Raw genomic sequence first — 26,231 nt, 5'->3', positions numbered from 1 at the left:
TGAAGTGAAGTTGCTGAGTTGTGTCCAACTCTTTTCGATCCCATGGACTGCAGCCTACCAGGCTCCTCCATCCGTGGAACGTTCCAGGCAAGAGTACTGGAGTGGGCTGCCATTTCCTTCTCCAGGGGATCTTCCTGACCTGGGGATCAAACCCAGGTCTCCCGCATTGTGGGCAGATGCTTTACCCTCAAAGCCACATGGGAAGCCCAGTTTTTACCATGGCTTTCCCTGTTTCTGACCATTTGGCAGTGTCATTGTCCAGCCAGTTCATGGAATAGACCAACTATGGTGAGCCTGGCTCAGTTGGAGCCTGGCCAGGACTACCTATAATAGATTTCATTATTTGCATTTTTGCCCAATTTCTGGGAGTAGTTCTTGGCAACTTCTGTCTTTCTTGGGGGCTGTGCTGTCAGGCGTGGTGGTTTAAGATTATTTAGTATGTCTGCTTTTGTTATTTTATTTCTTTCTTTATTTTTATTGAAGTGTAGGTAATTTGCAATGTTGTATTAGTTTTAAAGGGCTTCCCCAGATGGCACTGTGGCAAAGAACCTGCAGAAGACGTAAGAGATTTGGGTTCCATCCCTGGATCGGGAAGGTCCCCTGGAGGAGGGCAAGGCAACCCACTCCAGTATTCTTGCCTGGAGGATCCCATGGGCAGGGGAGCATACGTGTATATCAATGTGATTCAGTTATACACACATCACACATACACACGCACACATATGCATTCTTTTCTGAGATTCTTTTCCGTTCTGTTGAGAGGTCATTGCAAGCCACCGAGTGCAGTCCTCTGTGCTGCACAGTAGGCCCTTGCTGTTTGCCTGCTTGATCTTCCGTCTGCTTTTGGTCCACGATGGAGAATGGCTTCTCTAGGAAAGCCGGAGCTGAGCATCTTTTGTTTGCTTCCTTTTGTCTCCTCGTGTTAGTCTGGGTAAGAAAATAAGCAGCAGCTGAGCTTCTTACCTGGGTTAATCTGGACATGTCCTCAGCCGTGGACAATGACGCTCTTTCCCCGGTTCTGCTTGGAGACCTCGCTGCTGTAGCCACACTCCCGGGGGCCAGGTTGGTCTGCAGATCCTTAATTAGATTCACACAAGGTGCTCGCCTTCCACTGGGGGCCGGATGGGAACATACCACTGATGTGCGCACACCAGGTCCCCCTCCTGTAGGAAAGCACCCTGCCTTCCTTAGGTATCGTCCATGTCTGGACAGGAAACAGGTTTCTGCCTAAAATCCCCGTCAGACCCTGGGTATTCGTGAAAGGCGAACTTCCTCTGGTTGGGAGGCGCGAGGCGCTCAGGGTTCCAGGCTGAGCTCTGGGCTATTGTGACCCTCAGAACGCTCAGCAGCAGAGGGCAGAAAGGAGGGCCCATGGTGCCTTCCTGGAGATGACGCTGCCAGGGCCTCCCCGCCTCCGCTCTCCTTCCACTCTTCTCCGTAACTCGGAGGGTCATCATGGGGACAGCCAGCAACAGCCAAGTGGAGCTGAAACTCCCGCTCCTCGAGAAGCCTAAGACCCCGAAAAACTACAGCCACCCCGAGGTTCTCCATCGCACCTTTGAGACTCTGTCCAACCTTCACAAGCTGCTTCCCAATCATCTGATGGAGCTGCTCCACTCCTGCAAGAGTGAGGAGGACAAGAAAAAATGTATGTGGGCAGAGGGTGGGCGCCAGCTCTTTAGGAAGCCTGCCCTTTACCGTGGTACCCACGCCCCTTCTGAAGTCATGCGTGTGTGTGTGCTAAGTCGCTTCAGTCACGTCCGACTCTTTGTGACCCCATGGACTGTAGCCTGCCAGGCTCCCCTGTCCGTGGGATTCTCCAGCAAGAATGCTGGAGTGGGTTGCCATGCCCTCCTGCAGGGGATCCTCCCGACCCAGGGATGGAACCATCTACTGCATTGCAGGCAGGTTCTCTACCACTGAAGCCACCCGGGAAGCCCCTCTGCAGTCACGAGTGCTAAGCTAGTCCTGCAGAGCAGGTGTGGTTCACGCCTGAGGCCTCGACCGCGTCCGTGCTTCGTGCTCAGAGCTCACACGCGGTTCACCTACACACTGGCCTTCCCAGCGCCGCCTCCTGCTCCTCTTAAGTTAGACTTATATGAATCTGTGGAAAGACGGGAAGGGGCCTAAGTGACAAATACCAGTGAATGTACAAGTTCAGTCCTAGATCTGGTTTTAAGCTTAGTGGGATATCTTCCCAGTTAAAGGCCAGGCTTTGAAGTTCATTCCTCGGCTCTGTTTCCTACCCCTCCTCCTTTCCTTTTCCAGGCTTGCACCGCCCTGGAAGAACACTGTTTTCCCCCAGGCCTTACAGGCTCTGCAAGGTGGAGTGGCTGCCCCTCCTGGATCCGCCAGGGAGGGTGATAACTGGACTGATTTGCAGAGTTGGGTGGAGTCTGCCTCCCATGTTGTTTAGCTCAGGTGAAGGGCAGAGGTAGAGGGCAGCCACTGGCCCCCAGGGGCTTAAGGAGTGAAGTGGCAGCTGCCGCACTGATGAAGACACAAGTTCTGGGTAGGAAGGCGGGTATCGGGGTGCTGATTTTAGAACACAATGGCTGATTTGGCGAGTTGTCTTCTGGTGGTGGTGGCTTAGTTGCTAAGTCGTGTCCGACTCTTGCGACCCCATGGACAGAAGCCTGCCAGGCTCCTCTGTCTGTGGGATTCTCCAGGCAACAGTATTGGAGTGGGTTGCCATTTCCTTCTCCAGGGGATCTTTCCAACCCAGGAATCAAATCTGGGTCTGCTGCATTTTGTCTTCTGAACGTACAGTATTGTGAATCAATCCCAAGATCCAAGTTATATTAAAGATTACGTAACAATCAAGAAAAGTGTAAGCGACTCAGAATAGACAGACATTATACACTGGCAGTTCACAAGATGAAATGCAAACCGCCAATAGACATGAGAGGTGTTCACACACTCTGGTAATCAAGGAAGTAACAGAAAACCAACGAGGGGTTTTCCCTGTGGTCCAGTGGCTAAGACTCCAAGCTCCCAGTGTGGGGGGCCTGGGTTCAGCCCTTGGTCGGGGAACTCGATCCCACATGCCACAGCTAAGAGTCTGCAGGCTGCAGTTAAAGATCCCGCTTCAGCGACAGAGATGCAAGCTCTTCCCTGCTGCAACTGAGACTCAGTGCAGCCAAAGAAAAGAAAGAAATATATTTAAAAAGATAAATCGAGGAGATATTTTTAAGCCATCAGAGAGGTCAAATTTTGTAAGATCAATAATGATAAACACATGGGGAAATTAATAGCCTCACAACTAACTGATGGTATGTTCATTGCTTCAGGCTTTTTTGAAGGTAACCTGAAAGTCTTTGTCAAAGTTTAAAATGTATGTTGCTGGCTTACTGAATGAGTTGAACTCAGTAAAGAGTAAGCAGAGTGTCCTGGGACTGCCAGGATGTAGACCCACAGACTGGGGGGTTAAAGCAACAAATGTATGGTCTCGCGGCCTGGAGGCTACAAGTCCAGAGCCAGAGTGTCAGCAGGCTCTGAAGCGGCTGGGAGAGGATTCTTTCTTGCCTCTTCCTGGTTTCTTGAGTTCGCTGGGAATCCTTGGTGTTCCTTGATTTGCAGATACATCACTCGACTCTGCCTCCGTTGCCACAGGTGCGTGTGCACACGTGACATCCATCTTCTCCGTGGGCGGCCACTATCTGCATGTAGGAAGGCGTCTGTCCTCCCACAAGGAGCCCATATTGGATTAAGAACCTGCTCTGCTCCAGAACAGGGCTTCCCAGGTGGTCCTAGCAGTAAAGAACCCGCCTTCCAATGCAGGGGATGCAAGAGACTCGGGTTCAACCCCCAGGGTAGGAAATGGCAACCCACTCCAGGAGTCTCGCCTGGAGAATCCCCATGGACAGAGGAGCCTGGTGGCATACAGTCCATGGGGTCGAACAGAGCCGTACACGACTGAGTGACTTAGCGCACACACTGCTCCAGTATGACCTCATCTTAACTACATCTGCAGGGTATTTCCAAGTGAGGCCACATCCGGGGACACTGGGGCTTAGGAGACGCTACAGTCCCCAGAACTACAGCACCTCTGCCTAAAGAAATCCTCATGTGCCTAACAGAATGCTTAGCTTTTTCTTATATAGTTAAGTTTGTTGTTCATAGTTGGATATCTGGCGCCACTGGATGCTTTTCAGACCGTGTGGGCTTAGGACAAGACTGAGACAACAGAAAAATGCGCATGCTAAAATCCTGTTAGATATGCATGTCCTTCAATTCAGCGTCCTAGAGAAATACTGGCCCGCCCTGCACACAGATGCAGGAGCAAAGGTGTGTGCTGAAACACTTTTATAAAGGTGAAAAGTTCTAAAAAACCTATTATCATTCAACCACAGAATGGTTAAACAGACACCTTCATACTGCGAAATACTGTTAAAAAAAAAGTCGATATTAAAACATCTACAAAACACACTGCAGAGTTTTAATAACAGCGATTCCATTTTTGCCAAAAGAAGAGTGTAAATTCAGAGATGGGAATATGTACATGAATGTTTAGAAAAGGGTTCTAGATGGAGACACAGCAAATTCGGGACGGTGGCAGGATAGCGACGACGGGAAGGAAGAGGTTCCTTTGACTGTTGTTGACTTTGAACCTCTCCGGCAAAGATGGGTTTATTCGGTATCCACGGAGAAGTGCAAATCAGCAAACCACAAGGAAGTCAGCACAGGGCAAGGACAGGAGAACGCTTTCACGGAAGGTAAAGGAATCCGGAGGGTAACCAACGGAGTGAACAAACCGGCTGAGTCCCGCGGGAGAGGAGGGAGGGGCGGGTCTTTCTTCTTCCGGTTTGGGCTCCGCTGTGGACACAGGGCTGAGAGCGCCCCCTGCTGGTCTCCTGGCTCTGAGGTTTCTGTTGATTAATTTTCTGCGCTGTGTACACTGCTTCTCTGGAGAAGGCGATGGCAGCCCACTCCAGCACTCTTGCCTGGAGACTCCCATGGACGGAGGAGCCCGGTAGGCTGCAGTCCATGGGGTCGCAGAGAGTCGAACACGACCGAAGTGACTTGGCAGCAGCAGCAGCATACTGCTTCCCTGGTGGCTCAGACAATAAAGAATCTGCCTGCAACTTGGGAGACCTGGGTTCCATCCCTGAGTTAGGAAGATCCCCTTGGAGAAGGGAAAGGCTACCCACTCCAGTATTCTGGCCTGGAGAATCCCATGGACAGAGGAGCCTGCCGGGCTACAGTCCATGGGGTTGCAAAGAGTCGGACATGACTGAGGGACTTTCACTCACTATACTTAAGTTGTTTAATTTTATTTTAATGAACGTCTTTCCATGCATCTTTAATTTTTGTAATTAAAATTCAGTTTTAAAATTGAAAATGCAGTGAGCGTTTATGTGAGGTTCCCGTTCTGATTTCTCAGTGATATTCCAGTTACATGTTGATTTATGGACTTTGTTCTCCTAGCCTTCCAGTGTAGACACAAATAGGTATGGACACCTTTAGCAGTTGGTAGCGTTCCTGCCATGCAGGCTGCGGTCCGCTGAATTATCCATATATTTGAAATCCTGACAACCAAGCAAACCCTACACTCATGCTGTGGGGCGGGGGGAGCCTGAGGGAGGCTGGGCGGCCCAGCTGTGTGGTCATGGGGCTAAGGACCCGCTGCGAGAACCCTGGCCTTCACCCGGGAGCTCCGTACTCAGGCCTGCTCTTGAGTCACTTGGTGTGATTGTCTGGCCTCTAAGGATGAAGCTGATCACTGTCATCATACCATTTAGTTCACTTAGTCTGCATGAGGCGGTGTTCCTGGGGGTCTCTACCAATTGCCCTGCCTAGGAAGGACCTTCAGGGATCCAGCCGGTGGAATAACGGGGGCTGGATGAGCTCTGATCTAATTCCGAGTCCGATGCAGGGCCGCCCTGAATCTCCTGAGGCTCAGCTCCTCTTGCTGCAGCAGCTGTGTGACAGCTTCTTCTCCATGCGCCTGACTGGGTTGCAGAGATGCTCGGAGCACGGCCTGCAAACTGGCTTTTGCTTCTCAAAGTGTTACCAGTTGGCAAAGAGATAAAAAGCCTGCCCTGCAAGATAACTCAGCTATGTCAGTAAACAACGTGCATTTTAACTGACTTCCCTTCTCCCTCCCTCTTTTTTTTTGGTGGGGGGGTAGAGATGGTTTTGATGAAGGAAGGAAGCGGTGTCCTGGAACACTTTCTGACACAAGTTCTGTCTCACTGCCGACGGGCGACTTATGGGCCATCCGTGTGACGCAGCGAGTGTGATGTCAGGGCAGTGTGTGGTTACTATCACTGAAGCACTTGACCTTTGAGAATCACAGACAGATCACACCATCGACCCTCAGTGCCTGCCCTGTGCATTCCTTCATTCTCTGCTTGCTGGGCATCTCTCAGATGTCCAGGACCAGGCTAAGGTCTAAATGCTGCTCACAGGTATTTTTGGAATGAAGAAATGGCAGAGCTAAAGAAAGAAAGAAAGTCACTCAGTCGTGTCCGACTCTTTGCGACCCCATGGAGTGTAGCCTACCAGGCTCTTCCATACATGGGATTTTCCAGGCAAGAATACTGGAGTGGGTTGCCATTTCTATCTCCAGGGGATCTTCCCGACCCAGGGATTAATGGCACAAATAGCCATTCTCAAACCAATGCCATGTGACTCTTCCCAAGCAGAGATGGGAAGAAACACCGAGTTACTCTAATGCTCGCTGCACCAGGGCTTCCCTGGGGGCTCACATGGTGAAGAGTCTGCCGGTTGGAGAAGGAAATGGCAACCCACTCCAGTACTCTTGCCTGAAGAAGCCCTTGGACAGAGGAGCCTGGCAGGCTACAGTCCATGGGGTCGCAGAGTCAGACACGACTGAGTGACTGACACACAAAATGGAGGAGATTCTTGCTGGCGCAAGGGTACACTTATCTGTTCTCCCATCTCCTGCAGGAAGCAGGATGGGGCAGACAGCACCTGGCAGGCAGGACGGGTCTCCACCCTGCCCCCCACCCCTTCTGGAAGATTGGGGCAGTTGGCAACAGTTGGCCTCGGGCAAATAAAAGACAAAGTTGTTTACTGGCTAAAAAAAAAAACAAATCTGCCTGTAGGGCAGGAAACCTGGGTTCAATGCCTGGACTGAGGAGACCCCCTGGAGAAGGGAATGGCAGCCCTTCCAGTATCCTGTCTGGAGAATCCCACAGACGGAGGAGCCTGGCTACAGTCCAGGGGCCTTGCAGAGCTGGAGACAGCTGAGCGACTAACACTAATTTATTCTACTACTAGGTGAGAACTCTGAATTCTCTGGCTTAGAAAGGATCTTAGAAAGACATCAGTTTCCAAGAGAGATTAATCTGACCCCCAAACCAAGCAGTATGCCCCTGTGGAGAAGGAGGCAAAACAACGACGCCAATCAAGGGTGGAAGACGTGCCGCTTGTGGGGTAAAAACACGAAGGATCCTCCGACGTCAACCATCGTCGTCAGGTGGGGGCCAGCTTTGTCCCGGGCAGGCCTGTTTAGAGATGTTACAGGATGACCACGAACCCGATGCCTTAGCGAAAAAGTGACTTGAAGTTGTCTCTGGCATATGTGGTTGAGTGTGAAAACAAGCTCTGCTCTGCATAAAACACACGAGCCGCCTTTTCACCCCCTGCCGCACCCAGGGTCTGTAGGCATGCTCAGAGGCGGAGCAGGCGTGTGGGATCCCCGTGGGCCGCCGCATTCCAGGTCGGGGAGCAGAGACCTAGCAGGGCTGGAGGGGGATCCTAGGGACCCAGCCACTGAGCTGCAGGCTTTTATGCTGCACAAGTCAGGAAGCACCAGCCCGCCCCAACTCGGCCAGGGACCCAGGGAACAACCCGAGTGGCAGAGCCTTCCCTTTATTCCTAGTTCACCAGTCTCCTTCTTTCTCACGTAAGCATGTACAAGCTATACATGTTTCCACTCAGCACCAGTTTCACTATACCCCGTAAGTTGTGTTTTTATTAGATTACAAGGACAGTGAAGGCAGCTTTCAGATGTGTTTTTTATAAGAGACCCTCTTAAATGAGAATGAAGATGAGACAATACATGAGGAAATAACCACTGATTCGGAATATCACGTTCCTGGGAAATGGTCTAATTCTCCGTGTCTTTTTGGCAGATGATAGGGGTGGAATGAAGCTAAGATTCTAATTGACCCTCTGATAGTCCTGCTCCTTTCTGCTCACTCCCCGATGCCAGGTGGCTGAAAAAGAACATGCAACCCACCGAAGACCTTGCCTCGGTCACACAGAGGTTGTCGGTGTTCGGGCCGATCGAGTCGGTGACGCTGTGCGGACGGCAGAGCGCCGTGGTGGTTTTCAAACACGTGGTCTCGGCCTGCAACGCGGTGAGCGCGTTCCAGAGCAGGGCGCCGGGCAGCATGTTCCAGTGTGCCTGGCAGCAGCGGTTCATGTCTCGAGAGCTGAGGCTGCCCCCGACCAAGAGCCCACAGAAGTTCCCCAAGTGCGTTTGACATCATTTGTTTCCCATCAAGGCTCCAGCACAATACAATCACAGCAAGTGGTATTTAAGCACTGAAATAAGGCACAGCGAGCTTTATTCGGCTCGGGGGCTGACACGCGGGAGCAGCGGTACAGCGCTTCCCTGGAGGCGCCCGGCTGCCGCGCAGGCCATCAGAGCTTCGCCTTTCTGGACAGGAAGCTTGCGATGGCATTCATGCATTCGTCTGACTGCCACCTCTCCCTTAGGACACTGCTTTCTTCCGCGTTGACCGCGTGCAACTTTTCTTTCTCCCTGTTTCTGATGATCTGCTTGGAAATTCTCATGGCCTGAAAAATCAAAAACCAACAGTTAGCTGAAGAGGTATTCTAAGAGGAGTTGGAATCATTCTAGAATTCTGATGATTGTGTGGCTCAGTAGTTCCTTTGATCCTGTGATACCTTGTAAGGAAGACAGGGCTTCTTGAATGTTCGAGTGTGCACACGTCACCTTGGCAGGGGTGGGGCAGGCCCTGTGACCACACACTTCTGGCTCCAGGACTGCGTTCTGAGCAGCGAGGACGAGAGTCGCTCAGCGGCGGGCACGTGTGGACGCACAAGCGTCCCTGGGAAGCTCACCGATCTGCCTGCTCACCTGGGCTCAAGGCCAGAAGTCCCAGCAGAGGCGGCCAAACAGCCTCCTCAAAGTCATGCCCAGGAAGAACTGCCCCTCTGCCGCCACAGCCCAGAAGTGGAACGGCCATTTGGAAAGTTTCGTAAAAAGTCAGTATTTCTAACGTTATTATGGTTACTTTTAACATCAGATTTACATGTGCTCAGAGCAAGCGAAGGTGTCTTGTTTTTTTTAAATTGCTTATTTAAGGCAAATGGTTCTTGCAAGTAAAACAAACAAACAAACAAAAGGGTCCCGAATACTAACATTTGGGGGCAGCTTTGAATATGCTTTCAGCCTGGCCCACACTTCCTTCTGAAAAGTGCCGTCGGGAAAAACTTCGGTAACGAGTCCTTGGGCACATGCTTCCTGGGCCGTTAACTTCTTCCCAAAAAGGAGCATCTCTGCCGCCTGGAATGAAAAGCAAGGTTAGGACGTGACTTCAGTGAAGAAAGGCTCAGTAACTCAGAGTGAGCTGCTCTCAGCAGACATGCGGCCACTTCCTTCGGTCTTTGAGATCGCCAGTATTTCTCATTAAGGGAGAAATTGATGGCCCCACAGGCAATGCTGTGCAGGCTGTGTGCTGAGACCGCCAGGCTTTCGAGAAGGCTTGTGGAGTTTGCGGCTTCTCTTGTGTGTCTATGTTGGGCAGGTAAGAGCTGGGACCTAGACCAGAAATGCCACATATTGGGTCTATGACAAATGGCAGCTATGATTTCCCGTTTCATACACAACACACAACCACCACAACAATAAATGAAAACTCATGGTCATAGAGGACGACAACCAGCTTTTAGAAACAGCAACGGTCAATTCCCTTCCCTGGAAATTCACACAGTGGTCTGGGGAGTCAGGTGAGCTCTAATTCACTGGAGGAACGTGATGAAGACTAACGTTCAGATTTTAACAGAACTGGGGTCACTGAGAGGGTAACTTTCTCTGTGTTTGCCATTTTTCTTCAAAGACTGTTCCACAGCCAAATGCTCTAAGCCTTTGAGTTGGGTCTGCCCGACTTTTCAAGTTCAAATCTGTGTAACACTTCAGGGAATGTGTCAAAAGAAAGAGATTTAAAAGGGGGCTTCCTCAGTGGCCTAGTGGTTAGGATTCTGGGTTTTCTCTGTTGTGGCCCAGGTTCAATCCCTGCTCGGGAAACTGAGATCCTGCAAGCCATGCGGCATGGCCAAAAAAAAAACTAAAAAAAAAAAAAAAAAAAAAAATTTTCCCATGGAAATCTGACAGCAACAGGCAAAGGCTCCATCCCCACTCCTCTCTCAGATCTTGGAGGATGTCTGCCAAGCCCCTCCCACCCCGGTGGGGTCCTGGGCGGGCACTGAGGCTTCCGCCGCCGCAGGGACAGGCCGGAGTGGCCACAGGCCCCTGGGTGCCCGCCCTGCCCTGAGCAGGCTGGAGAGAAGGCTGGAGAGGCCAGGACGGCTCTGGGCGCAGGGGCATGCAGCTCAGCGTGACCCGCGGTCTGCAGAGCTGCGGACTGAGCGCCAACCCCCTCCATGCGAGACCCTCCCCACGGCCCGGCTCCTCTCTTTAAAACTCTCGGATCTGCGGGGCAGATCATGTGCTTCTGTGTCATCCCTATTATCAAGGGAAAGAACAGGGGGTACGGGACGCTTTCGGAGTGGAGAGACTTTCTAACGTTTATTTTTAAGGCTTCTGAGACCTACCTTGCTCGAGCCCATTATCTTGGGGAAAGTGTAAGAGGAACAGCCTTCCGGACTCTGGCCCAGGTGACTGAACGGGGTGTGAAAGCTTGCCTTTTTGGAGAGAAAAAGAGAAAAGAAAATCATCTTTTCACATGTGATTTCAGAAACATCACCATCTGTTTATGTCCTCCTTACGGTACTTAACTGAAGCACTTTATCGTATCACACAGGCAGACCTCACTCCACTAAGCTTTTGCTTTACTGTGCTTCACAGACACTGCTTTTTTCTTTTTTGAAGAATAAATTGAAGGTTTGTGGCACCTCTGTATCAAGCAGGTCTGTCCACGCCATTTTCCCAACAGTGCTATTTTTAAATTAAAATGTTTTTAAAACATTTAAAAATAGCTCATGGTTTTTTAGACACAATGCTATTTGCACACTCAACAGACTACACTATAATGTAAATGTAACTTCTCAAAGCACTGGGAAATCAAAACATTCCTTTGACTCACTTTATGGTGATATTTGCTTTATCCTGGTGCTCTTGAAGTGGACCCACAATGTCTTCAAAGTGTGCTCTACACACACAAATTGACTCTCTGGACATACACAGTTTGATGAGTTTTAAACAAATATATACAGTTATGTAGCCACTACCATAGTCAAGATATAGAATATTTCTATTGCCCGTGGTGGTAACAAACTTGCCTGCAGGAGACATAAGAGACAAAGGCTCGATCCCTGGGTTGGGAAGATCCCCTGGAGAAGGGAATGGCAACCCACTCCAGTGTTCTTGCCTGGAGAATCCCGTGGACAGCGGAGCCTGGCGGGCCACAGTCCACGAGGTCACGGAATCAGCCGCGACTGAGCGCACAGCCTGTTTCCTCGTGCCCTCCCGCAGGCAGGCTGTTCCTCTCATCCCTGAGCCACCACCGATCCGGGCTCTGTTCCTACAGTTTTGCCCTTTCTCACATGTGTATAAATGCAATCATACATCCTGTACCCACTTCTCCTTTTTCAGGCCTCTGTCCTTAGCAGAAGGCTCCTGAGTCTCCACGTTGCTGTCTCATGTACCAGGATTTTGTTCCTTCTTATTTCTGAGCGGTATTCCATTGGATGGGTATATCAGAATTCATTTATCCATTCACCAGTTGAAGCCACTGTGGCATTTCCAGTATTCTGGATACTGTAAGCTTATGATGAATGTCTATTTTCAACTCTCCTGGGTAAATACCCAGGCTTGCAATTGCTGAGCTGTGTGGTAAATGTGTGGTTTAACTCTCTAAGAAGTTGCCAGACTATTTTCAGAGAGGATGCACCATTTAGCAATGCCACCAGCGGTGTATGTTCCAAATGCTCCAAGTTCTCCCTAAACCTTGTCATCATCAGTCTTTTCAATTTTACCCGGTCTCATAGGTGTATCATGGTGTCTTGGTGTGGTTTTAATCCCTTGGTGGCTCCACGGTAAAGAATCCACCTACAATGCAGAAGACCTGGGTTCGATCCCTGGGTCGGGAAGATCCCCTGGAAGTGGAAAGGGCAACCCACTCCAGTATCCTTGCCTGGGAAATCCCATGGACACAGGAGCCTGGTGGGCTACAGTCCACGGGGTCACAAAAGCGTCACCCATGACTGAGCAACTAAACAATGATGGCTAATGATGCTGAGCATCTTTTCACATGTTTATCAGCTATTTAGTGTCTCCTTTGGTGAAGTAACTTGCAATTCTCTGTCCACTGTTTTTAAGTTGGCTTGGTTATCTTTTTATTATTGAGCTGTAAGAGTTTCTTACATGTTCTGTTTACAAATCCTTTTCTTAATGGTGTCTTTCTCATATTTTTAAGAGCCATTTACACTTTCTTTTCTGTGAGCCGTATTATTCCTCTCCAGCTTGCGTTTCTGTATTACATTGTTGATCCATCACCTCACTGATTCATTTTTAAAACTATACTAGCAAGGTTAGCCTCTATTGTTTTCTCAATTGTCTTGATTTTGCCCCAGAGGTTTTTGATTGGCTTTAAATACCCAAAACTACTTTAATATTGGTTATTTAGGCTACAGAGTCAGTCAGTTATTCAACTACAATAACTGTGTTTTCTGTGTTTTCCTAGATGTCAGAAATATTTTTGTGTTTCTTGATGAATGAAAAGTTCTTAGGAAATTAACTTATAATTGACAATTCTGTAAACAGCATATTTAGACTTCATTTTTCCATAATCAGACATGTTGAGGTTTTTTCAGTGAATACTGTTAGAAGATAAAAACATATGATGTGCGACACATACAAATCAAAATAATAAAAGTATACGGAAAACAGTAATTAAAGGCACCTGCCTTCTCTTTTGCCCCCAAAAGAAAGCCTTTTGGAGAAAATGTGCTGAGAAGGAACATAATCAAAAAACAAAGGAGCCAACCTTGGAAAGTGTCACAAACAGGTCCACGGAAAGCTAAGGCTCTGCAGCATTTACTTACTTACAAACATCATTATAAGCAACACTAAGTGAACTTCAGAAACAAGAGCAATAGAGGCAGAGACGGTCAGACACTGGCATCAGGCTGCCTGGTGACCCTGGAGCTTCTTGACCTCTGTGCCATGGTTTTCTCATCTGTGAAATGGGGATGAGAGCCCCTGCCTCACGGGGCCATTACTGTGGGTGCTTACTGAATATGTGTAATGGGCATCAGCAGAGTGTCTCCTGTGGACTGACCACTCAATTATCTACTATTGTTATGACTTCCACCTTTTCATGAGCTCAAAGGAGAAAGGTGCTGTTTGTTGACGGAGACGCTAATAGGCAGGCATGACCTACTGCCCATAATGAAGAATAATTGGTTATATGGGTTAAATGTTAACCCACATTTAATATGGTATACATTCAAGAAGCCAGGAATGAACAGATCCTATAAAATCAATTTCTCTCCACAGCTTCTTTCTTCTGTGTCTTTCTCTGATTTGAAATTGAATCTTGATTTAATTCAGTTGGGTGAAATCTTAGTGGTGGTCACTATCTGTCAAATATCTTACTGTGGGCCCAATCTGTCAGCATATATAATACACACACATTTCCCTCTGATTTCAATTTTAAGTTGTATCGTAAGACGGAGTCTTAGGAATCTTTATCAAGATGATGCTCATGACAATCATTTGGAATCTAGTGGGAGAGTAAGATGCAAATATGACACTATTTGGCTTTCAAGTCCTACAGAAAGAGACCACCAACTTCAGGTCAGGAACTTCTGCTCTTACCCTGCTCAAAGCAGATCAACGGATGGGTCATTTAACACACAGAATGGGACTGAAGACTGTGAAGTTCTGCCTTTGGGCAGAAAGTTCTACCTACAAAGGTTAGGTGGCCAAGCGTCTAGAATTGCACTTGCTATTTTTACGGGGAAATTATTAATAAGTATTAGATCTGACAATATGCCCAATCGGATTGAAAGGAATCCAGTCAATGATGGGAGTAAAGGACCCTTATAAATGGCCCTGTTACTGGAGAAGGTACCTCCAACAAAACCAGGCATCTCTTCAGCAGCAAAAACCAACTGTTCCCTGCAAGGATATGTGTACATCAGCAAATTTCATTGCCACAAAAGCAAGAGTCACTCTAAGACTCTGATAACCCTAAGAGGTGGTTATTAGTTCTACAGGAGAAGTTCTAGGGTCAAGGTGCTAAGATAAATGTTTATCACATCATCTTTGTTTATAAGGAAAAGAACTAGGCATGCTAGGGTTCCAGTGTCGGGGACTTGTTAAATTAGGTAAGCTAAATAACCCAAGTGTTAGCGCTGCTTATCTCCGAGTGGGGAGAGGAGTGATTTTATTTTTTAAAAATATTTAGCATTTATCTACCTGGCCACGGCGGGTTTAGTGGTGGCACGCAGGCTCTGCACTGCGGCACGAGGGGTCTTTAGCTGTGGCATGCAAACTCTTGGTTGGCACGTGGGGTCCAATTCCCTGACCAGGGGTGGACCTGGGCCCCCTGCATTGGGAGTGTGGAGTCTTAGCCACTGGACCGCTAGGCAAGTCCCAAGGAGTGATTTTTAAACCAACTGTTTTCTTTGTACTTTTCCATATTTTCCAAATTTTTATTTTCTACTATGACATACATTACTACTATAGTAGGAACTGAAGTGAAAATCTATATAATTCAATGGTGAGCATGAGGCAGTAACTTCTCTGAGCTTCGGTTTTCCTATCTGCCAAGGGCGGGGTGGGGGTGGGGAGTGAAGGTAGATACTGCCTGAAAGTCCTTTCTTAGTCTAGATTTCTAGATTCCAGGGTTCATTTACACTGAAAAAAAAAAAAGATCAAATAACTCACTTGCATAACCTTCAAAGCTGCTTTTTTTTTTTTTTTTTACCCATGCTTGCAAGTCTGAAGGTCTCCTGACTATTTTAGAGCAAAGTTGAATAACTCTTGTGTCATAGGCTGAGAATAAACAGAACCAAAAGGGCTGGGACAATGTTCATGACGACACTGGTGTTTAGGAAAATTCAGGTTAAGAGTGAAGGAAGAATACAGCATGTCAAGGCAGACTAATTCTTTGGGGAAAATGTAACTTTCATCCCTTCTAACCCCGACCACATGCCCTGTTTACTACCGGCAACGCCAAAGCAGCGTTTGGAGGAGCGTGTCTTCCCCAGCCGGACATCACTCGCTTCTGCCCGCGGACTTACCCGGTCGGTCGCGTAAACGACGTCAAACAGCCCGAGGATGGTGACGGAGATCCCCACGGCCGGACCATTCACCACGGCCACCAGAGGCTTCGGGAAGTCTATGAAACAGTTGACGAAATCCCTGCAGACACGGAAATAGACAGGCGTGTTGAGCTGTTCCCAAGCAGCGTCACCGAGGTACAAGCAGGACCGGGGTCCGGAACGCGCTTCTCTGGGCCGGCTGGAGACGTTTCCAGCTCCCGGCACCTCCCCGGCCTGCAGCCCGCGATTCACCCGGGCCCCGTCTGCGGGGCACTGGAGGGGTGCCTGCAGGGACCCCGGGGCCGGCCTCGGTCCACATCCTGCGTCCTGGGCCTTAAGTCAGGGCCGTGAGTCAGCGGCCGACTCGGAGTCAGCACGGGCCGCGGGGTCCCGGCGTGCTGGGCAGCAGAGGGCCGGGCATCAGAAGCGGCTGGGCAGCAGGGCCCGCCTCCAGCCCCCTGGGCGCAGCGGTCCCGGCAGCGAGGCCTCCCCCAGCCCGGGAGACGGCGCTCGGCTCCTCCGCCTCGGTGCGGCGGCGGCGGCGCTGTCGCTGAGTCGTGACCGCCGCAGCCTCGACGCGGAGAACTGAGAGCGCGCCGGGAGCTGGCTGCCGGGCCCTCCCGTGAGGAGCGCTCAGGGGAACGGGAGTCACCGCGAGGAACCAGACGCCCTTCCTGACGGCGGCCGGACAAGTACGCTTGGCGGAAGTCACCGCCGACCACAGGGAACCAGTGTTTCTCTTTTCTGCAAGCTCAGACCCCCTGATGAACCGGGCGAGCCCCCGGGTCAGCCGGCCCCTCACCTCAGGAGGGCGGCCGCGCTCCTGGCCATCTCCTCCAGCCCGCCGGCGGGCAGATGCGTGAAGTTGGTCAGGTCGTTCCCGCTGCAGTAGTAGTCCCCGCTGCCTGCGAACACAAGCCATGGGCGCGCCACTCAGGCGCCCGCCGCTCCGGGCACCTCCTGGGCGCCAGGCTCGGCGCCACGCTCTGCGAGAGCACCGTGAACCCGCGGGGGTGCCCGCCCTGGCTGACGACCGGTCGGCCAGACGCTGCATTAAGGACACGCTGACAAACGCAGGCAACGCGGCTGGGCCACGAAGGGACGCGAGAGCAGGCAGGGGGGCTCTGATCTCATCTGGGGGCTCGGGGAGGCGGGGGCGGGTACGGGCACAGGGCGGGGGTGTTCTCCGGAGCTGACAGCGCGTGTGAGGCTCTGGGGCGGGTCACCCGGCGCTCGATGGGCCCAGAGAGGCACCATCACAAAGTAACAGTTGCCTTCAGCTTGCTCTTCTCAGTCCAAGACAGATAAGTTAGAAGGGAAAGCAGAATTTACGGAATCTATATGACATGAATTAGAAAGGCAAGTCTAATCGACATAATTATAACTCTACACCTTAATAATCAAGAGTGAATTTACTTTTAATTCTTAAAATTTTTTAAAAATTTAAATACTTATTGTTATTACTTGGCCAGGCTGTGTGGCATATGGGATGTTAGTTTCCCTGACCACGGATCAAATCTGTGTCCCTTGCATAGGGAGCAGGGAGTGACTGCACCACCAAGGATGTCCCTGAAGTCACTTTTTAAGTGTTTGTGGATGATATAAAACAATTGGCCATTTTTTTACTTCTTAATCTTCAAGGTAGAGATTTCAATATATATCTAGTATACATGAAATTTTAACAGATTCTAAAAAAAAAATTAGAAAAACTGATCATCTCTGATTATAAGCCAGGAATTGATAACAGAAATGCAAAACAAACAAAATCCTTTCTGAAAACTGAAGGACCTATTATTACAACGCTTAGATAAAAAGAGTAAGTAAGAAACCAAAAGTGAAGGGTATATAGAAAATAACTATAGAACAAGCATGTGTGCTAAGTCACGTCTGACTCTTTGTGACACTTTGGACTGTATAGGCTCCTCTGGGTATGGAGAGTCTCCAGGCAGGAATACTGGAGTGGGTTGCCATGCCCTCCTTCAGGGGATCTTCCTAATCCAGGGGTCAAACCCGCACCTCTTATGTCTCTTGCACTGGCAGGCAGCTTCTTCACCACTAGTGCCGCCTGGGAAGCCCAGAGAACAAGCACTATTTATCAGCACTTAATCTTTCCGTTTTCTTACTTGTAAAATACTAGTAATAATAGGGCCTAATATCATAGGGTTATTGCAAGAAAGCTTAGAAGAGTTAAGAATTAAGAAAGCTACCAAACAAATTAAAATGCTTAGCCCAATGCTCGGCAAACAGGAAGTATGATACAAACGTTAGCCGTTATGACCAGCTAATATGAAATTCAGCAGTTTCACTTTTACAACATGGATATCTTTGCATATTTACTGAAAGATGTATGCCTGAGGATATTCCTTGCAGCATGATTTTAATAGCAAAAGACTAAGTACAACCTACCTGTTCACTGACAGAGGAATAATGAAACAAATTATGGAGTCCTGAAACTTTCATACTTTGCAGTCCTGCAGAGGAAAACTTAGATGTGCAGGTGCTGACTGAGAACAAATTTTCAGGACAGCAGTTAGGACAGAAAGGTAGGTATAGTGTGTGTGTATTATGTGCTTCCTCTTCTGTTTACAAAAGGAGGGGTAGGGAGAATCACACACACACACAAGCAGTTTCTAGAAGGCTCAAGAAAAGCTGAGGTGTTTTAGGATGCAGGCCTGGGGTTTTAGTTTAGTTATGTGCATTTCAGTCTTTGGGTTTTTAAAAAATGATGCACCTGCATTGTACATTCAGTTTAAAAAATGTTAACTAAAAAATCAGAAACTGTTCCTCTCCTATAAGCAGCTAGTGCTGCCTCTGGACTGTTCCCGTTGCCTTCCTGCTCCTAGGCATACACAGGGGATCCTGCTCCTAGGCATACACAGGGGATCCTGCTCCTAGGCATACACAGGGGATGCCAGAGCATCTTTGCGTCTTCCCCACTTCACTCTTTCTCATTAGCTGTTAGGGATCTTTCTCCTCACCTCTCTCTCTCTTTTTTTTTTTTAAACTAAAAGTGCTCTGATATTACATATTTTACAAATTTCAATGAAAATTAAAATCACTCCTGGGGATTCCCTGGTGATCCAGTGGTTAGGACTCTTCACTGACAAGGACGGGAGTTCAGTCCCTGATTGGGGAACTAAGATCCCACAAGCTGCATGGTACAGCCAAAAGAAAAGATAAATAAAATAAAATGACTCCTGCTTCTGCCATGCCAACACGCAGCGGTGGCTCCCGCCTCCCAAGTGCGGTGTGAGCCCTGCCCTGCCCTGCCTCAGGTCACTATCTTGACCACTCTGTAGGGTTAGGAAGACACTGTCTTCTCCACTTAGGAAGCAGAATTCACCCACAAGTAGTAAGAAGTGAAGCTGGGATTTAAACTCAAGTTGATCTGCGTCCAGAACCTTAGCCTTCACCGCTATACACATGCAAAGCCCCTACCAAGTTCAATCATCAAGTTCTCATCAGCCCAGGCCCATCAGCATCCATATTTTCCAATAATTATCACAGTGCTGATATAATTGCTAATGTTTTATTTCGTAAACATTTTTCTATACGGTGACTCTCTACAGTTACACTTTTTAATGCTTTTGCAATACAGAGTCTACAGGATGTTCTAGCATATGGTTTATTATGGTTATTTAGAGTATTTAGAATGTTTTGGGAGATTCCTGTGTCAAAGTATGTGAGCATTTTACATATTGTCAAATGCTGTCTTTTTAAAAGGTACCTAACACTTTTTAAAGTCATTTCTGCTGCTGTCAGCAAGGGGCATTTATTCTACCATGACCTTCTCAAAATTCAGTATAGTATAAAAGTTTGCTAATTCAGATAAGCATTAATATAAACTGGTATCTCATCATTTTTATTTGTGTTCTTACTTATTAATCTGGTTGCATTTTCCTTGTTTCTTTGATGCCAAGACTTTCTCATCAAACTGTCTATTCATTTTACTCACCAATTTATCTAACAGGTTTAGCACTTTTCTTACCAAATTGTACCTGCTTTTTACATGATAAAGATATCAATCCTATGTCTTACCATATTGTTTATATATTTAAGAATTAGGGTATCTCAGCACTAGAAAAGATAATAGAGCTTATTTACTCAATTTCTTTTCTAGGAGAACATCCTCCCCTGCCCCCAAACAGAAATCTAATTAAGAAATCCAAGGAAATGTCTTACCTGTTAAAACAGTTATGGCTGACTCATCCTTGCTTGCAGCCTGAAGTGCAGCTATGATGTCATGATACATCTGCGTGAAAGAGGGAAGACAAGGAAAGGAGAAAGCTGAAAACGATCATTCCTACCCAGTGGGTCCTCTCCACGTCCGTCTGCAAGCCCGCTCTTTGCAAAGTGCCAAACGCTTACCTCGGCTGTATTTACAGAACCAAAAAGGATGCTGATACACTACGGTTTTTGAGTGAAACAGAGGAGACAAGACAAGCAGGACGGACTCCCGGGGCAGATGGCGTTACCTGAGTGGTGAGAGCATTTTTTTTGGCTGGACGGTTCAACCTGATGGTGGTGATGCCGTCTTCGGAGGTCACCACCAGGCTATCGCTTTCCGGTTGCTTCCTGTCTGCTGCAGGGGCCTCTGGGCTGGGGGACTCAGAGGAAGCACTCAGCCTGGACACCAAGTCCACGTAGTTCTGTCGGGCAGCTTCCTAAAGAGAGATGGTGATTTCAGCCCAGTTAATGAACAAGCATTTTGAGACACTTCCTGTCCTACTCAGTACACCTGATGGCAATGAAAGTCCTGGTTGGATATAGGGACCTCTATCCCCAGAGGGCTCATCTTTATGTCTTAATAGGGAGAAACACCCACCTCCCTTAGGAGCACAGTAAGTGAAATAAAAGCAGGATGGGAGTCCATGTACCTTGGACAGACTGCCAAGAGCGTTCCATGCATCCCATTTGGTCTTATTGATAAAGTCCAGCATACCTGGTTTGGGCACGTTACAAGGTCCTTCAGTGGCCTATGAAAGGAGAGGGGCAATTACTGGTCAAACGCACATGCAAACTGGGCCTTAAACAGCTGAGATCCATGCAATGCACACTGGCATGATGGTGCCTCCTCTCCCAGGCAGCTTCACAAGGCAGAGACTGATCTGAACTCTCCTCTCCCCTGCCCTCTCAAACAGGAGAAAAAAGACTGGAGAGCCAAAATAGGCTATTATGGGTTATCAGTCCCTAAAGTTATAATTGCCTCCGTATGAACATAATGCAAGATCAGGGTTTGGGGAAATGCTTTCAAAAAACTAATCGTTCATTAGGTTTGTATCGATGGTTCAAGCAGTCTTTAAAGGAAACTAGCCAACAAACACTTAGAAAACACGGTATATCCTGAAAGCTCATTCAAAGGTACCACTCCCCACCAGTTCCTCACAAATCTGTGGTGGTGGATGTCCGGTAAGTGAGCAACAGAGCTGCCCCAGAGGGGGGCGGGGGCAGGGGTGGGCACCGGAGCCACTGGCCCTTAGGACACCTAACTGAAGGACATGCAGTTGGGGAGGAGGAGGTGCAGTGAGTGTTTTGAGATTAAAAAATATATATGCACTATTCTTTTCAGAAATGGCAACTTAAAACTCCATTTAATAACCATAATTGTCATATTTCTAGCTAAAAGAGAAAATAAGAGAGAGGCTTTGAAAGACGAAGACAGTAAAGGAGGCTAAGATGGTCCGAAGAAAAAGACTTATTTCTCAAGAGTTAGCCATCGGGGATGCTAGAGGCAACACGGGCCATAAGACTGCCCCCCACTTGTGACACATGGGTGTGAGACCAGGGGCTCCTGGAAGTGCTGACTCTGGGCAATGACCCGGAGGATGGCTCACAGGACACACTCTCGTCCTCCCGGTTACCAGTCATTGCAGTGGGGGGGTGGGGGGTGGGGGTGAGGGGAGGCAGGGAAAAGACGGGACTCAGATCAGCAAGGAAGGAGCACAGCGGTGGAGTAAAGGAGAGATGAGTGTGACCCGCCCCCAGCGGCCACTGCAGAGTCAGGACTGTATACTTTCCCAGTCCCAGCTGCCGTGTGATGCACACACAGCGTCCTGCCACCAGGGAAGCTCATCCAAGCCTCCTTGGTGTTCAGAGTTTTCCCTGGGGCTCCGCCACTTCTGAGTGATTCTCTGTAACTGCAGCCTCCGCTCCAACTCTACCTGGGGGGCCAGTCCCCTCTAAATCCCATCCTTAGACTCTCCAGGCAAACAAAGACTCGGTCTATCCTGCTTGGCATTTCAAGGGCTTAGAAATTACCTCCCAGAAGCCAAGGGCAAGGGTCAGAACCTTGTGGGGCAAGGTTAAATTCTTTAATATACACACTAGTATCAAAGTAAGAGGGGCTCACAGGGATCACAGAGAAAAAGAGGACACAGGAGCCCAGAGGGTCTGATTTTCTGGATAGTTTTCAGACACTGTAACTGAAAACTCAAGTTTTGAAATGTTTTTATAAAGATTTTCAAATATATGTAAGAGTAGAATATTATAATGAACTCCCAATATTCAGCCCGCAAATTCAATTAACTCTCATTTTTGCTATATTTGCTTAACCATCCTTTTCCGTTTATGCTTAATTTTTTTAGAGAATGGCAAACACCACACCATTTTTCACTCCATGTACTTAGTATGCACTCCTAAAAAAAAATCAATTTTTCTTATATAACCATGATGCTATTAAGAATAGTTCCTAGGTGTCATCTAATACTCGATCCCTATTCAAGTTTCCCAGCTGTCTCAAGGTCACGCTGCCGGCTGGCCGTGCCTTGTCGTTCTGGTTGCTGTATCTCTGAAGTCTCTTTTACTCCGCAGTGATCCTAAGGAGGGACTGTTTGCCTTAACAGTGCTCTGAATCTTATCCAATAAACTCTCACGCATACACTCTTTAGAGGAAAGCCAGCAACGCACTCAGGCTGTCTTCTCAGAGCAACAGACAGCGTGTCTATCTGAGGACCCCTGTGCTCAAGATGCTTCTCTCCCAAACACCTGCGGTGCTCACCTGCTTGTAGAGTGCGTAGAGTTTCAGCTTCACCTCATTGCCCGGATCCTCCTTCAGGAGCTTCACCTGGCTCACCGCGTTGTTAAAGTCCTTCTGGCTGGCTAGCATGGCGGGGCCGCCCACGTGTAACCCAAGGGCTGGGACCTGCAGGGGGCTGCAAACCGGCAGGCGAGTTCCTAACTGTTTCCAACTCCTCCACGCCGAAATGCTACATTTCTCCAGCAATATTTGCCTTGCACTTGCCTCAGCCAGTGGTTAGTGGTTTCCAAACTGGTCCCTGGATAAGAAATCCAGACAGAAGCTAACTTCGGTAAGGAAGGCCCTCAGAGATAAAAGCAGCCAGAAGCCAGGGAGCCCGGTAACGTTGTCAGAGGCAGGAAGTAAATAAGAGGCCTGGGAGGAGGTGGGGGGCAGGAGCGCCAGGCAGGATCTGAGAGCTGCCAAGCCTCCTGTGCAACTGAAGTTGTTTTAACCCACTTGATGGTGGCAAAGAGCAAAAAAATGTTCTTTTTAGAAGCACAGTTGTTTTATGAGGGACCTCCCTGGTGGTCCCATGGCTAAGATGCTGTGCTCCCAATGGAGGGAGCCTGGGTCTGATCCCTAGTCAGGGAACTAGATCCCACAGGCTGCAAGAGCCGGTACAGCTAAAAACAAACAGACAAAACCGCTGAAGCAACTGCGGGGAAGGGACATTCAGACTGTAAATGCCGAGTTTGTGGGAATGATCTGAGAGTTTCAGCCTGGGTAAAGCTCCCCTCTGCTGATCTAAATAACTCTCCAAGACCTTGGGGCACTCGTTCCTGCCATGGTGAAGGGGACTCTTATCAGCAGTGGCAAAAGCTAAAGGTGGAATCCGCCTGTCTGGCCACCCAGGCAAACTGCTCCAGCATCAAGAGACTTTTATTTTGAGGCTGGCAGCTGGCCATTATCTCTTGGAAAAGTGAAAGTTGCTCAGTCATGTCTGACTGCGACCCCATGGACTGTATAGTCCATGGAATTCTTCAGGCCACAATACTGAAGTGGGTAGCCTTTCCCTTCTCCAGGGGGTCTTCCCAACCCACGGATTGAACCCAGGTCTTCTGCATTGTAGGTGGATTATTTTACCAGCTGAGCCAGCCACAAGTGAAGCCCAGCTCTTGGATGGCAAAGTCAAAACTCTTTACTGGCTTATTAAGAGACACTATCCTGTATACTTCTGGCTTGTGAAATGATTATAATTCCCGGCACGGACCCATGTCAAATAAAACACTTGACAATCTCAACCTCTGAGTATAACGGCAACCCACTCCAGTATTATTGCCCAGAGAACCCCATGGACAGAGGAGCCTGGAGGGCCACAACCAATGGGGTCACAAAGAGTCGGACACGACCAAGTGCACACGCACCCCACAGACAAAACAAGGACATCGAGACCACCGGGTAAAGTGTACAGGAAGAACTCAGCATCCCAAGATCCAGACGCAGCCTCTGCAGCTGAACCTGCATCCCTCTAGGACCAAATTTCCTTACCGACTTTGTGAGTCGTTCTTATGCCCCAAATTCCGTCCCCTTTCTCGTCCCCTCTGACCTCAATGCTGGGCGAACTGAGCACTATGAAACCAGTCAGACGACTAAAACTGCTGCTGCCGATACTATCGTTCTTGCACTAAAACTGCCGTTCTAAACAGCCCTTGAAACATGCAAACTCAGGCTATTTCTCCAGAGCAGCATAAGCCCACAGACCTCCAAGCCACGGACCACCTGGCCAGAGAGTCATAAACCAGAGACATCCAATGATTACTGTCAACAGAGGATAATTAACTTCAGCTTCTCTGCTCTCCCCCCTTCCCCCCAAAAAACCCCTGAGGGGGTTTCTGTGGCTCCTTCTCCCACCCCCTTGGAGTCCTGCAATAAATCCGTACTTTGCTGCCAGCTCCTGCTGCTGGAACTTGGTCTTCTGCTCCAAGGGCACAAGAGCCTTTTGCTCAATGATGTAGTCACTGATTAACAAAGTAAAATCTTTTATCAGGTCAATGCCTAACTCTGCTCAGCAAACACCTGAGTCCCAGCACACACACAGATAACAGGAGAGGAGAAGGAAGGTAGGTTTTCAGAAGGAAAACTGGTTGGTGTTACAGATAGCACTTCTTTCTTAAGAGAGGTGGAGGACCTACCTGGGGGAATCTACTTGGCCTGGATGCTAGGCTGTGACACTCACTGAGCAGACACGCTCAGTCCTCACCTCCAGCAGTCTAAAGAGCCAGCAGCAGAGTGGGGACAGCAAGCATGGCTAAGTCCTTTTTAAGCACACACTATAAGCAGAGGGAAGGGAAAAGCATCACAGCACAGCAGTGAGGTCATAAACAAACAATGGATGTTTACAGCAATGACTCGCATCCAAGATGATTAAAATAAGTTATGAATAAATCCCAAACATAACAAATGTATCACCTCCTCTGCAATAATGTAATTTTCAAAGACTGAGACCAAACTTTGAATTAATGCCATTCAGTAAAATTAGCCTTCTGGTTTTACATTAGGCTTCCCTGGTGCCTCAGTGGTAAAGAATCTGCCTGCAATGAGGGAGACCCAGGTTTGATCCCTGGGTGGGGAAGATTCCCTGGAGGAGGAAATGGCAAACCACTCCAGTATTCTTGCCTGGAGAATCCAAGGACAGAGAGCCTGGAGGGCTATAATCCATTGGGTCACAAAAGATTTAGCGACTAAAGGACACGTTTTATATTAAATAACTGAATCATTTTTTTTCCCCCTAAAAAGGAAAAACTTTGAATCCTACACGAATCTGGCAGCTGGAAAGTTTCAAGTAGAAAACGAACGGAAAATTTTAAATGTCCATAAAGGCCGAAATGTGCATTTTTTTCCCACAAAATACGATACAAACGTATTTATTTTAAAATCGAGTTTTAAAAACAATTAAAAGCACGACCGTTTAATACATAAACCGGGAACGTGCCTCTCCACGTAGGCGGATGGCGCGTCCCGCGGTCTCCCCGTCGCCTGTGCGCCCCGGGTCCGGCCTCACGTGGGCCGCCGCGCGCCCCACCAGGAGTCACCCGGAGGACGTCCTCCGCGAAGCACCCAGGTCACCCCCCGGAATGCGGGGCGCTCCTCTGGAAGGCCCGACCCGGCAGGCCGCGCACACGGCGCCCCACCCGCCCGGGGCGGCGCCTCCGAGCCCGGCAGCGGCCGGCGGGGCGGAACCGGGCTTGGCGGGCCAGACCTCCTTCGGGCCCCGAGGACGGCGAGCGCGAGGCGGCCGCCTGACGTCACGCTCCCCGGCCAGCCCGCGCGGCCCGCTGCGACCCGCTGCGGCAGGAGGCGGAGACAGGCAGCGAGCTCCCGCAAGGACGCGGCGTCCAAGGGCGGCCCTGGCCCGGCTCAGCACGTACCTGCCGAGAAGCCCAGAGCACCAGCGCCTGGCAAACCTGCCTGCCAACCCCGCCATGGCCGCCCGAGTACAAGAGCGGGACTGCCTGACAGGGCGCCGGGCGTGACACCATAGGTAGAAGCCAGGGCCGGGGGCGGGGCAGGGGCGGGGCCTCAAGCCATAGGTAGAAATGGAGGCCGGGGGCGGGGCCGTAGAGGGGCGGGACCGGGGTATCTGACACCATAGGTAGAAGTGGAGGCCGGGGGCGGGGACGGGGCGGAGACGGGGGACGGGGCGGGGCTTGACGCGAAGTAGTTCAGTGCTCAGTCAAGACAGACTCTCTGAGACCCGGTGAACCGCACGACGCCAGGCCTCTCTGTCCATCACCAACTTCCGGACTTTGCTCAAACTCATGTC

General features: G+C 49.2%; 2 protein-coding genes and 1 long non-coding RNA gene across 10 annotated transcripts; 2 read left to right on the top strand and 1 right to left on the bottom strand.

Moving 5' to 3' along the window:
- Nucleotides 1-1,455: 1,455 nt before the first annotated feature.
- Nucleotides 1,456-8,523, top strand: LOC147347834 (testis expressed protein 56-like). The gene is made up of 3 exons (XM_086370920.1): nt 1,456-1,648; nt 7,246-7,444; nt 8,183-8,523. Exons 1-3 carry the CDS (start codon nt 1,456-1,458, stop codon nt 8,454-8,456), a joined length of 666 nt encoding a protein of 221 aa, XP_086227046.1. The 3' UTR covers nt 8,457-8,523.
- ECI2 (enoyl-CoA delta isomerase 2) lies at nt 8,510-25,922 on the bottom strand. 8 transcript variants are annotated; one of them, XM_086370914.1, is made up of 12 exons: nt 25,837-25,922; nt 24,601-24,738; nt 22,691-22,724; nt 22,448-22,601; nt 20,328-20,426; nt 19,926-20,114; nt 19,633-19,702; nt 16,253-16,355; nt 15,430-15,550; nt 10,774-10,863; nt 9,362-9,505; nt 8,510-8,772 (listed from the first exon to the last, which is right to left on the bottom strand). In XM_086370914.1, exons 4-12 carry the CDS (start codon nt 22,553-22,555, stop codon nt 8,617-8,619), a joined length of 1,080 nt encoding a protein of 359 aa, XP_086227040.1. In that variant the 5' UTR covers nt 22,556-22,601; nt 22,691-22,724; nt 24,601-24,738; nt 25,837-25,922; the 3' UTR covers nt 8,510-8,616. The 8 variants fall into 8 exon arrangements, with proteins under 8 accessions (XP_086227040.1, XP_086227041.1, XP_086227039.1 ...); XM_086370915.1 differs by lacking the exon at nt 24,601-24,738 and having other exon boundaries at nt 25,401-25,922; XM_086370913.1 differs by lacking the exon at nt 22,691-22,724.
- LOC147347833 (uncharacterized) lies at nt 15,468-20,344 on the top strand. The gene is made up of 2 exons (XR_015152816.1): nt 15,468-15,606; nt 19,571-20,344. It is a non-coding gene; the product is annotated as an uncharacterized LOC147347833 (long non-coding RNA).
- Nucleotides 25,923-26,231: the final 309 nt, after the last annotated feature.

This window comes from Bos grunniens, chromosome 23 (assembly GCF_055505025.1).
Source record: "Bos grunniens cultivar Pamir isolate PY7600 chromosome 23, Bosgru_T2T1.0, whole genome shotgun sequence".
Taxonomy (NCBI): domain Eukaryota; kingdom Metazoa; phylum Chordata; class Mammalia; order Artiodactyla; family Bovidae; genus Bos; species Bos grunniens.
Note: the sequence above shows the minus strand (reverse complement) of the source record. Positions and strands in the feature narration are given on the sequence as shown.

Bases quoted from the DNA above. Each gene is read 5' to 3' on its own strand.
- LOC147347834 (XM_086370920.1), top strand. From the start codon at position 1,456: ATGGGGACAGCCAGCAACAGCCAAGTGGAGCTGAAACTCCCGCTCCTC. The intron at 1,649-7,245 runs GTATGTGGGCAG...TTCTACTACTAG, and splicing joins TGAGGAGGACAAGAAAAAAT to GTGAGAACTCTGAATTCTCT. The intron at 7,445-8,182 runs GTGGGGGCCAGC...CCCCGATGCCAG, and splicing joins ACGTCAACCATCGTCGTCAG to GTGGCTGAAAAAGAACATGC.
- ECI2 (XM_086370912.1), bottom strand. From the start codon at position 25,892: ATGGCGGGGTTGGCAGGCAGGTTTGCCAGGCGCTGGTGCTCTGGGCTT. The intron at 22,602-25,836 runs GTACGTGCTGAG...GCCGGTTTGCAG, and splicing joins TGCTCTGGGCTTCTCGGCAG to CCCCCTGCAGGTCCCAGCCC. The intron at 8,773-9,361 runs GTTAGTATTCGG...TTGATTTTTCAG, and splicing joins ATTCAAAGCTGCCCCCAAAT to GCCATGAGAATTTCCAAGCA.